An 11,332-nucleotide genomic window follows, 5' to 3' on the forward strand; every position below is an offset into this window, starting at 1 on the left:
AAAAACGGACATCTGTTTTTGATATTATGGACAAGTAAAAATGAACGGAGGATGTTTAATGTAACCCTTACTTAATCTGATTAATGTCAACAACCATCTTTATTGCAATAATAAATATAGTGATAGGTACTAGACTACAGTTATTTCAATGCCATTTCCTGAAATTTCTTTTCCAGCAATTTCATGGTAGTTTCTACTATCAATTCTAAGTACTACTTTTTGAAATTTCTTTGGGAGCAATTTTGTGTTAGTTTGTACTGTCAATTCTAAGTACTACTTTTCGAAATTTCAAAGAAATTCATTTTTTTCTTAAAACAGAATATTATACAAAGGGTGGGAAACCTTGGCAGCTCCATTGTTGGCGAGGATTCAATTCCCCACCTTGTAATCTCCTTTCCTCTTTTCCCTTTACCTACCCCATTTTTTTTGAAAACAGGATGTCATACAAGTTTCTATAAATACAAAAGATTAATATTTGATATCTTGAATTACATCCTCTCTATTCCTTCAAAATTTATTTTGTTTCAATTCCTTTCAATATTGACTTGATGGCAGCTTATACTGCTGTAATATCTCTTCTTCAAACCCTTGATCAAAGAAATATTCCAGAACTCTCTCATGGTCACACTGCTAAAACACTCGATTCTCTTCATGCTACTGCTGAATATTTTCAACATGTTCTTGAAAAAATTAGCTTTCACCCTGAAAAGATCAAATCTTTGGAAGAAAAAATTAGAGTTGCTTCTAGTGAGACAGAAGATGTTGTTGAAATGAAGATTACTCAAATCATCAAAGGCTCAAGCTGGACATTTGGAATTTTACAACACCAGGATTTGCTATCAGTTGTTGAAAAAATGGATACAACAAAGAAACAAGTGATGGAGATTGTTTCACATGATACTGATGATCAAGTTGTTGAATTATCCGGGGATTCCTTGATTGGCACTTCTTCTACAAGTTATCCAATGTTGGAAGATGATACTGTGAAGGGACTTGATGATGACTTGGAGATCATAATTAATAGGTTGATAGGACGATCACGGGATCTAGACGTTGTCACAATATCAGGCATGGGTGGCATTGGCAAAACAACACTCGCTAGAAAAGCTTATGATCATCTTACAATCAGGTATCGCTTTGACATTCTTGCTTGGGTTACAATATCTCAAGAATTTCGGTGTAGAAATGTATTGTTAGAAGCTTTACGTTGCATTTCAAAGCAAACAGTTAGTTTTAAAACAAAAGATTACGATGAGATGGATGACAATGAGATAGCTGACCTAGTGCAGAAAAAACTAAAGGGTCGAAGATACATTGTTGTTGTTGATGATATTTGGAGTAGGGATGCTTGGGATAGTATAAGAGGAATATTTCCTAATTACAACAATGGAAGTAGAATCTTATTGACTACTAGGGAAACTGACGTAGCGATGTACGCAAATACTAGTAGCCCTCATGAGATGAGCCTTTTGAGTTTAGAAAACGGTTGGAGGTTACTTTGTGATAAGGTGTTTGGAGCAAAATATGATCATCCTCCTGAATTGGAAGAAATTGGTAAGGAAATAGTAGAAAAATGTAAAGGACTACCCTTGACAATCTCAATGATTGCGGGACATCTCTCTAAAGTGGCCAGGACATTAGAAGGCTGGAAGGATGTTGCCCGAAACTTGAGTGAAATCATTGCTAGTCATCCAGATAAATGCATGGGAGTGCTCGGTTTGAGTTACCACCACTTGCCTAATCGCCTCAAACCTTGCTTTCTTTCTATGGGTGATTTCCCAGAAGATTTTCAAGTTGATACTCGGAGATTGATCCAATTATGGATTGCAGAAGGTTTCATAAGGACGTCTGGAAGTGGTAAAAGTTTGGAGGAAGTGGCGATAGATTATTTGGAGGACCTTATTAGTAGGAACTTGATACAGGCTAGAAAGAGGAGATTCAATGGTGAGATAAAAGCATGTGGAATACATGATCTACTGCGTGATTTCTGTTTAATAGAAGCTGAAATGACAAAGCATATGCATGTAGAGAGAACTCACCCTACCCTTCCAACACAAAAGCATAATGTTCGTCGCTTCAGTTTTCAAACCAAATCTTATTCAGTTGATGATTGCTATAAGCTATTACCCCCTGTTGCCAGATCTATATACTTATTTTCTCGGCTGAATCTACCTCTTGACCATATTAAGCTTCACAGGAGATTGCCCCGTCATTCTATAATACATGACTTTTTCTCTCGTTTCAACCTTCTCAGGGTATTGTCCATCTTCAATGAATATGTAAAGTTCAAGTCATTTCCACTTGTGATTACAAAGTTGTTTCATTTGAGATATCTCCAAGTTCGATTTGGTGGCAATATTCCTGAATCTATCTTAGAGCTTCAAAATTTGCAAACTCTAATTTGTAGTGGTCGTACTTTACCTGGGAAGATATGGATGATGAAGAACTTGAGGTATATACGCCTGGAGGGACCCTCTTATTTACCCAGTCCTAGAACAGAAAGTCTTGTGACAGGGATGCCAAAGCTAGAGGAACTTTCTGGTCTTTGTTACACCAGTTGTACAAATGAAGTCTTTTCTGGCATTCCCAATGTAAAGAGATTGATCATTCATGTACCTGAGTACAAACAAGAATTTCCCGACCGGCTATTGGATATGTCCAGATTGACAAAACTCGAAGCATTCAAGTTTAACGGGTCACCGTTTTTGCAAGACACCATCAAGAGATTTGTTTTTCCAACATCACTTAGGAGGTTGTCTTTAAGTTTGTGTTGTAATTTTGTTTGGGCAGATATATCATCAACTTTTATGATGTTGCCAAATCTTGAAGAGCTCAAATTTAAAGATTGTCGAGCATCAAGTCATGAATGGAGTTTGAGTGATAAAGATAAGTTCAAAAGCTTGAAGTTGTTGTTACTGGAGGTCATATGTCTTGAGCGTTTAGAAGCTAGCAGTGATAACTTCCCAAATCTAAAACGCCTCGTTCTGAAGGGTTGCTTCTATCTGCAAGAAATTCCAGCAGATTTTGGGGAAATTTGTACTTTGGAATCAATTGAGTTACATGATTGCAGCACTACCGCTGAGGATTCTGCAAGAAATATTGAACAAGAACAAGAGGACATGGGAAATAATTCCCTTAAGGTTTACATCCATAACAGTCTCGGTAATATTTAATTCTCTATAAAAAGTTCTTCGATTCTTCATCATTATTAAATTTACCTCCTTGAAATTAAGATGATGACTTCTACTTTTTATCTTGCATATGCAGAGAATAGTTGTTTCATTTGAGATATCTCCAAGTTCCATTTGACAGAGAAGATATTCCTGAATCAATCTCAGAGCTTCAGAATTTGCAAACTCTAATTTTTAGAGTTAGTTATTCCAACGATACAACTTTATGAAGATATGGATGATGAAGAACTCTGGATGGACCCTCTTATTTACCCAGTCCTAGAACAGAAAGTCTTGTGACACAGATGGCAAATCTACAGGATTTTTCTGGTCGTTGTACAAATGAAGTCTTTTCTGGCATTCCCTATCTAAAGAGATTGATCATTCATCTATTATGCATTGGGAATCACTGGTTTCACACTTTGAATCTATTTTCCTCTGTTCAACTATATAAGTGTTTTTCATTGATGGCCGGTGCTTTCACACATTGTCCGTCAAATGAGAACCTCACCGATCCATGAAAACCATCAAAGGGGTGCTTATAACTTTGGCTTGGTGGAATTTAACACCATTTTGTATGCATTTCTGCATCATTTTCGATTTCAACTGCTTCCGGTTAACCTTACTGTAAGGTCTATCAAACAGAGAATTCTGCCTCTGAAACTTGCTGCCCCACCACCAACCTCAGCAAGATTTACAACAACCCCTTCTGAAGGGTCATACATAGGAAGCTCAAAATCAAGTTATGTCCAAGTACTCCAATGATCTCGGTTCTCTCGCGTGGACACCTTGATACTAATTAAATTACTAGTTTTGAGAAAGTGTGTTGCACGTTTGACCCCTACTGCTGTATAAAATTTAGATAGGCCTAACTCTCATAGAACATGAAAATGACCATAGTTATTAATTAAGTTGCTAAAAGTTCAACTTGGCCATTAAAAAAATTGTACACATTTCCTTAGGGTAAGCAACAAAAGAATATATGGAAAATAAAGTTAGAGTGTTATAAAAGGAAGCTAAAAGTAATAATACTAAAAGTAAAAGCAATAGAAATATAGAGGCAATTAGAGATGAAAGTTTTTATTATTTCCTCCAAGTATACTCAAGTCTCTTTATGTATACAATGTTATGTCCAATACCACCATTTATAGAATATAATTGAGTAAAATCAAAGGGTGTCATCAATATGACATTAATTCCTTGAGAATATGGGGAAAATTATGAAGGTGTGCAATGGTGACATTTAGACACCTCAACTTGATTTCAACTGACAACTAAACACTCCAACTCGTTCATACGTACATTGTGTCTTGTGGACACCCGACATTGACATGATATATAAATTTTGGAGGTGTCTAGATGATCATTTTGTAAGTTAGATTATTTAACTGACACAATAGAGATAAGTTGAGGTGTCTGCCGTTTGGCCCCAAGTTCCCAAATATTCTTGACAAGTTATTTTTGGGAGAAATTTTGGTGAAGTTTCACCATGCGTTTGCCCACAAGTTTTTCCAAGTTTTGGTGAAATTTCAAAACATATTATTTTTAACCTGTAAATTCTAAAAATTATTAAAAATATTCATAAGTTTGTGTTATCATTTTATAATGAACATGTTCCGTCAAAAAAACCTTATAACATAATTGATAAAAAACAACAACAATAAAATAAAATTATAGGCAAGAGCAATACATTCATCGACTTAAAAACAAATTATTCGTTTTTTCAAATCTTGTCACTCAAACTATTCTTTTTCGGAGGAGGTAATACCAAACTATTCTTTTATAAAATCTTGGTTGATTATATTAATGGAGTAAGTTGGTAGATAAATATGTAGATGGAATTAATAAATAATTGGTGTGTATATAAAATATAAAAGTTTGGGATTATTTTTAAATTTTAAAACTTCCCAAGTTCCTAAGTTTTTTTAGAACTTGGAAACTTGAGGATTTTGCCAAATATATTTGTCAAGTAATGGCAAATTGTATGGATAAACAAAGTTTTTAAATATTTTTCAAGTTTTTCTCAAAAATTACTTGGGGTCAAACGCTCACATATAGCAATAAAGAGGGTAGTTGACATTAGTTGGACTATGTCAGAGCTGATAATTGCATAATGAACTTTTTAAACAGAAAAATCGATAACATTAAATTGCAAATATTTAAATCAAAAGGTCTTCTATCAGACCTAGGTTACCTGATTTGAATAATTTTGGCTCAAATTTATATTTATGTTAAGAAATTTACTTAAATTATATAATAATGTAAGCAAAAAAAAAAAAAGGTGCGAGTGTAGAGCTATGGATTCTGATGCTGCATTATATTGTTGATTAAATTCTTGTTTAAAACTCAACGCGAGAATGAATTAGTGATCAGGACAATAGGCTGGGAATACATTGAACAATACAGGATTGCTCCATCAATCGAATGCGAAGAGCAATATGTAAAACTAGGGGTGTTCAAACGAGACCGAAAAATAGATCCGAACCGATAAATCAAGTCAAACCGATTTAATAAACCGAAAACTGGCTCGGTTTGGTTTGGTTTGATTTTAGATTTTTAAAAACCGATAACATTTGGTTTGGTTTGGTGTTACCCATAAAGAAAACCAAACTAAACCGAATCGAACCGATAAATCAAGTCAAACCGATTTAATAAACCGAAAACTGGCTCGGTTTGGTTTGGTTTGATTTTAGATTTTTAAAAACCGATAACATTTGGTTTGGTTTGGTGTTACCCATAAAGAAAACCAAACTAAACCGAATCGAACCGATAAATATGTACATATTTAAAATATTATATATATTTATATATGTTTATTAAACTTTATCTATTTTTTAACTTCTTCATAATTTAGGACTATTCCAAGAAAAAAGTCTAGCCCATGTTCCCCAAGCTCATTTACGTTTAAAGTAAAATAAAAAACCTTTACTGAATAGTTAGCATAAATAAATTTTTTCCTCGTTAGATTTTCAGTTCCCTCTTATTTCCTCCCAAACCTTGTAGACCTCTATTCTGCTTTCAGTCTCTCACGATAACAATTGAGTGCAAGAAGTTTTAATCTCTGTAAGTCTAACTTTTTCTTCCTTTTACTTTTTTGGTTACTTTTTGTATGTTTTCTACTCTTTGTTTGTGTAATTATTTTTGTGTCTTTAAAGTTTCACTTGAATGGATTGCTTCTCTAGTCTTTCATCTTGTATGTGTTTTTTATTTTATTTCTCTGTTATTTTAGATTTTCTCCACTTATTTAGATTTTTTCTGTTGATTTAGTTTTTATCTAAAGATTTTGAATTTCTCTATTTATTTAGATTTTCAAATCGGACCATGAACACCCCTATGTAACACCATGGAGTTTATCTTTCATACATGCACATCATAACTATAAAGGAAACAATGATTTCAGATTACGCATTAGTGTCTATAATGTGTAATCTGTGTTGAATTTGACAAAATTCTAGATGAATTAATGTGAAGATTTGGTAGGAAGATAATTCTTCTTTGGTATAAAAAGTTGGGTAGAAAATTTGTAGTTAAAATTTTGGTACACCATTAAATAGTTTTACAAGATAAACCTTGACATTTTAACTCATAGTGATGTCATGGATGACTTCAAGAGGAAGATTTCATTCCTATAAATAGGTAGCTCTTAGTTCATTTGTAACACACCACTCACTTTCCTTCTCATCTTCTAAGGCATTTGATCTTCTTTATCTCTTGTAGTATTTAACTTGTATTCTTTTGGAGTGAAATAACTATTGGTTGATTGTGTCTGAGGATTAAGCAAAAGAAAATAAACTTTTGTCAAACCTTGTAAATTTCTGGCGTTCTTTTTATTGTTGTCTCATTTACTATTTATTAACTACCTTTAGATATAGCAGTTGTGATTTCATCACTCTCTATATATTCGGCTTCCACAATAATTGGTATCAGAGTCAAGGTTTTATCTGAGTATGCTCTGTGGTTGCAGCACAATCTGAACTTCCACATCAGAAAAGATTTATTTTGGCATTTTGCAATTGTTAGCTAATAAATAGTATTTGTAGCAAAAATGGGAGATAAGAAAAATGATGAGTCCATATCAAATGTCAATAATACGTCATCATTGGCAGCTTCTCTTATGAAAAGAATTGTGTCAAATGCGAAATTTGCAGTTGAAATTTTTGACGGATTAGGACATTTCAGAATGTGACAGGGCGAGGTCCTTGATGTTCTTTTTCAACAAGGACTAGACATTGCCATAGAAGAAATGAAGCCAAACGATGCAGGAGAAGAAGATTGGAAGATTATCAATTATGTTGCTTGCGTACCATTCGATCTTACCTTGCAAGTGAACAAAAATATCCATATACAAAGGAAACTTCTGCAAGTAAATTATAGAATGCACTGGAGTAGAAATTCTTGAAGAAAAACAGTCAAAATAAACTTTACATGAAAAAGAAACTATTACGCTTCACATATATCCCGATAGCACAATGAATGATCATACCACCAGCTTTAATAATTTGGCGACAAATTTGCAGAATATGGATGTAACTTTTACTAATAGATATATGGCCTTAATATTGTTAGTTTCACTTTCCGATGAGTTCGAGCATGTTACACCTCAAAAATTTCTATGCTAAGATTTGGACCATTCTTCTTATGTGTATATGATTGAACTCGAAGACTTCAAATTATATATATGATCTAGGATCAAATCCTAAGTATTTAAAGTGTGTTAGATGTGATTTAGGGTCATAAGAGATCCCTAAAACCAAGTCAAGTCCAAAGAATTTCTATCAGCTAAGTTTTCAGATGAGTCCGTATAAGGGTCAATTTCAATCAATCATAACTTTCAGAATATTACGAGTTAGGTATACCACGACCTATCAAATTAAAGGTCTTTGAGTCTTCTTTCCAACACCATCAAGATTAATTTTTTTGGAATTTAGCGTAAAACGTTATATCCAGTTAACCAGAAGGGTACGTGACCAGTCTGCGTCGCGGACTTGGCCACTCTTGGTTCAAATTGACTTTCAAAAAAAAATGAACTATGGGGGAACAACTCTGCGACGCGGACTTGTTCCACCTTAGTTCAAATTTCTGCCCATTTTCAATTTTTGGGAGGGGATTTTTGATCTTTTCCCCACTACGTTTTAGGGCTAACTTCCTCCCCCATACCAATTTCTAAGGAGTTTTCTCTCCAAAAAAACACCCAACAACATTGAGAGCAAGAATTGGAGAAGAGAAGGAGGGCTAGAGTTCAAGTTCTTCAAGTAAGGCCATCGAATTCTTGATTTGTTCTTCAAGTCAGATATGTAAGGCTGCTCATAATATGGATTGAATTCACCCATGTGCCCTACATCTTCTTTGAGTTGAATATTCATATGAAGTGAGTTTTCTTGATATATCTATGTCCTAATGAGTTTTTACGTCTACTAGCTTGATTTTGTTATGTTGATGTTGATGAGTTGAGGAATTGATAAATGCTTCATGTCTTCATCCCCACGAACTCAAGTTGATTTCTATATTACAATATTTTTATTCTATGGTTGGGTCTAAGAGTTGATTGGTATGAGTTGTTATACATATTTTTGTTATAATCTTAAATATTTTGAGTCTCCTTAATTGTTGATTTGGAGTCTTAATGAGACATGATTTAGCCCCAAAAGATTGGTTAAATGAATGGAGAAATGCTTAATGTTGTCATAAATGCTTATCTAAACTACTTTTGAAAAATGTAATTTGGATTAATGGGATAGTATGATCGGTCTAGAGGTTTGATTGTGATAGAATTGATAAATTGATAAGGGTCCAAATGGGACTTGTCGAAATCACTAGATCGAACTTATTGGATAGAATTTTTTGAGCATTGAGTCTTGAGAGGAGTATCGAACACCGAATTGGGTAAGAGTAAGTAATAACTCAAACCCAATAACTACGTCGCCAAACGTCGGAGAGGATTGAACCGTTAAAGTCGGATGTTTCCCAAATTACTGTCCTGACATGATAGGACTTGATTGGTTATGGATCCATGATTGTTGATTTGTTTCTACCCTGACAAGGTATGAACGGACGTGGCAACAACGTCGGTTTGTTGTAATATCAGTGGCTCATAAGTGATAGTTGTCGGATAAGAGAAACTCCCATATAGGTCTTGATAGTACTCTGAGTCGGATTGAAATGGATTGGATTGAATTGTATATGATTGGTCTTGTCTAAATCATATTCTTGTTTAGACATAGGACATCTTGATTGAGTTGTTCCTTCTTCTGAGTTGAGATTCCGAGTTGATTTGATTCTACCCTGATGCATGTTTCATTCTGCCAATTTACATACGCGTTGGTAAATGAATGCTGTCACAACTTCTGTGTCAGTCAGATTTTGTACTTCTGATTGATTGATAACCCTAGTTTTCAGCGCAGATAATTTAGAAGATGAGCAAGAAAAAGTTTTGGCTATACATTCTTCTCTTTCTGGCACGATATTGTTATTGGATACAATTGACAAATCGTCATCTTGTGTTGGTGGAAAATAATACGCCCCATAAAATTTAGAACTTATGTGATATGTTTCTAAACTCATTGGATTACACGCTATACTAGCCCAATGGTTCATGAAGTTGCCTAATGTGTATCCATCCCCAACCTTATGTGCCAAACATATACTGACCGCTATTCCACCACAATTGAAGTGAGTAAGTTGAAACACCGCAAGACTACCCTTGTATGAATACGCTCCAAGGACTCCTTTCGGATAGACTAAATTATCTTTATCAGAATAAGGATTGTTGAGAATTTCAGACATTGGACAATCTATTTTTGTAGTGAAGAATTCAACTCCATGATCATTACAATCAACAGAAACATTGCCATTCAATTTCCCTGCCAATGGATAATAATTGGTCAAAACTTTTGAAAGGGATTTTTCAAGATGGTCAGATATAATATTACTTGACCATGTGTTACTCAATTTAGGGTAAAATAAGGCAAAAGGGATATAAATGCCACCAATCATTTGATCCAGATAAGAGAGTTTGTGACAACCAAGTGAAATTGGAGTGGATGAATATGGTTTGATTATTTTTTTACAAACTGAGGATACAAGTCTTGATACACTCATATTGTTGGATGAAATTGATATAAATTTGTCTGAAATATTCAAGAAATTATGTAGTGTGTTTTGTACATTACTACTATATATGTGTAACATGAACAAAGACAACTAACTTATAAGCAATAAATTATTTAGACTAACTTATTAAAGGGCTGTCTAGACTGTAAGCTTTTAGGACTTGCCAAGACAAATTGACATTCCTTAGGTTACAAACAAATGGGTAATTACTTCCTCCATTTCAATTCGTTTGTCCTATTTTTTTTTTGTAATTCATTTCATAACAAAATTTTTTTAATTTCAACTTTCCACATGAAAATATCATTTTAATACATTTGACATATTTTAATTTAAAATCACAAGATTCAAATTAAAGTCTTTATTACTTTGTTAAACTCTGTGTCAAACAAATAAATTGAGGTGTGTGATTTTTGAATTTGTAATACAGTCACATTTTTTATAACATTTCACTCTAACGATCAAATTATTTGAAAAGCGATTTTACATGTTATATATTTTGTATGGTGGCTACCAAACATTTAGATGAGCGAAATAATTAATTGGATTAATCAATAATCTCCAATTCCCAAAAGCTATACATATATAGCTAGGCCTAATATAACTTTTGGTAAAATATACTCTCTCCGCCGTAAATTACTTGTCCATATTATTAAAAATAATTATTTAAAATTATTTATTAATTTATAAAATTAAGATAAAATTAATTATATATTTTTTTTATTTTTTCATTACAATTAATTCATTTTGAAAGTATAAACAAGTTTGTAAAGTTTAGTAAAGGTTTCTTAATGAGTAAAATAGTAAAACTACCCTCTAACTTATGAATTTTTAAGGGGCATGTAAAGGACAAAGTGAATAACCAATATGGAACAGAGAAAGTAACACTGTAAAAACTTACCGATTGTTTACGTCAAATTATTATGATAAGGTGATTTTTAGTAGCATTATTTTAGTTGTTTTGTATAAAAATTTGCTACGCACACTTTCTTCATCCTTGTATATAATAATTTAATTTAAACGGCTAACAACATTTAGGTGATTAAAAATATGTA

General features: G+C 33.3%; 2 protein-coding genes across 2 annotated transcripts; one reads left to right on the top strand and one right to left on the bottom strand.

Moving 5' to 3' along the window:
- Positions 1 to 219: 219 nt before the first annotated feature.
- Positions 220 to 4,053, top strand: LOC129871760 (putative late blight resistance protein homolog R1A-3). The gene is made up of 2 exons (XM_055946740.1): positions 220 to 3,162; positions 3,268 to 4,053. The coding sequence occupies exons 1-2, from the start codon at positions 549 to 551 to the stop codon at positions 3,285 to 3,287; spliced, it is 2,634 nt and encodes an 877-aa protein (XP_055802715.1). The 5' UTR covers positions 220 to 548; the 3' UTR covers positions 3,288 to 4,053.
- Positions 4,054 to 9,464: 5,411 nt separating this feature from the next.
- LOC129869947 (acylsugar acyltransferase 3-like) lies at positions 9,465 to 10,268 on the bottom strand. The gene has a single exon (XM_055944504.1). The coding sequence runs from the start codon at positions 10,266 to 10,268 to the stop codon at positions 9,465 to 9,467; it is 804 nt and encodes a 267-aa protein (XP_055800479.1).
- Between the last annotated feature and the right edge of the window lie 1,064 nt (positions 10,269 to 11,332).

Source organism: Solanum dulcamara, chromosome 10 (assembly GCF_947179165.1).
Source record: "Solanum dulcamara chromosome 10, daSolDulc1.2, whole genome shotgun sequence".
Classification (NCBI taxonomy): domain Eukaryota; kingdom Viridiplantae; phylum Streptophyta; class Magnoliopsida; order Solanales; family Solanaceae; genus Solanum; species Solanum dulcamara.

What these genes read in the sequence shown, in the direction of transcription:
- LOC129871760 (XM_055946740.1), top strand. Translation starts at nt 549, where the DNA reads ATGGCAGCTTATACTGCTGTAATATCTCTTCTTCAAACCCTTGATCAA. An exon ending in TTACATCCATAACAGTCTCG is followed by an intron (nt 3,163 to 3,267) that starts GTAATATTTAAT and finishes TTGCATATGCAG; the next exon opens with AGAATAGTTGTTTCATTTGA.
- LOC129869947 (XM_055944504.1), bottom strand. Translation starts at nt 10,268, where the DNA reads ATGAGTGTATCAAGACTTGTATCCTCAGTTTGTAAAAAAATAATCAAA.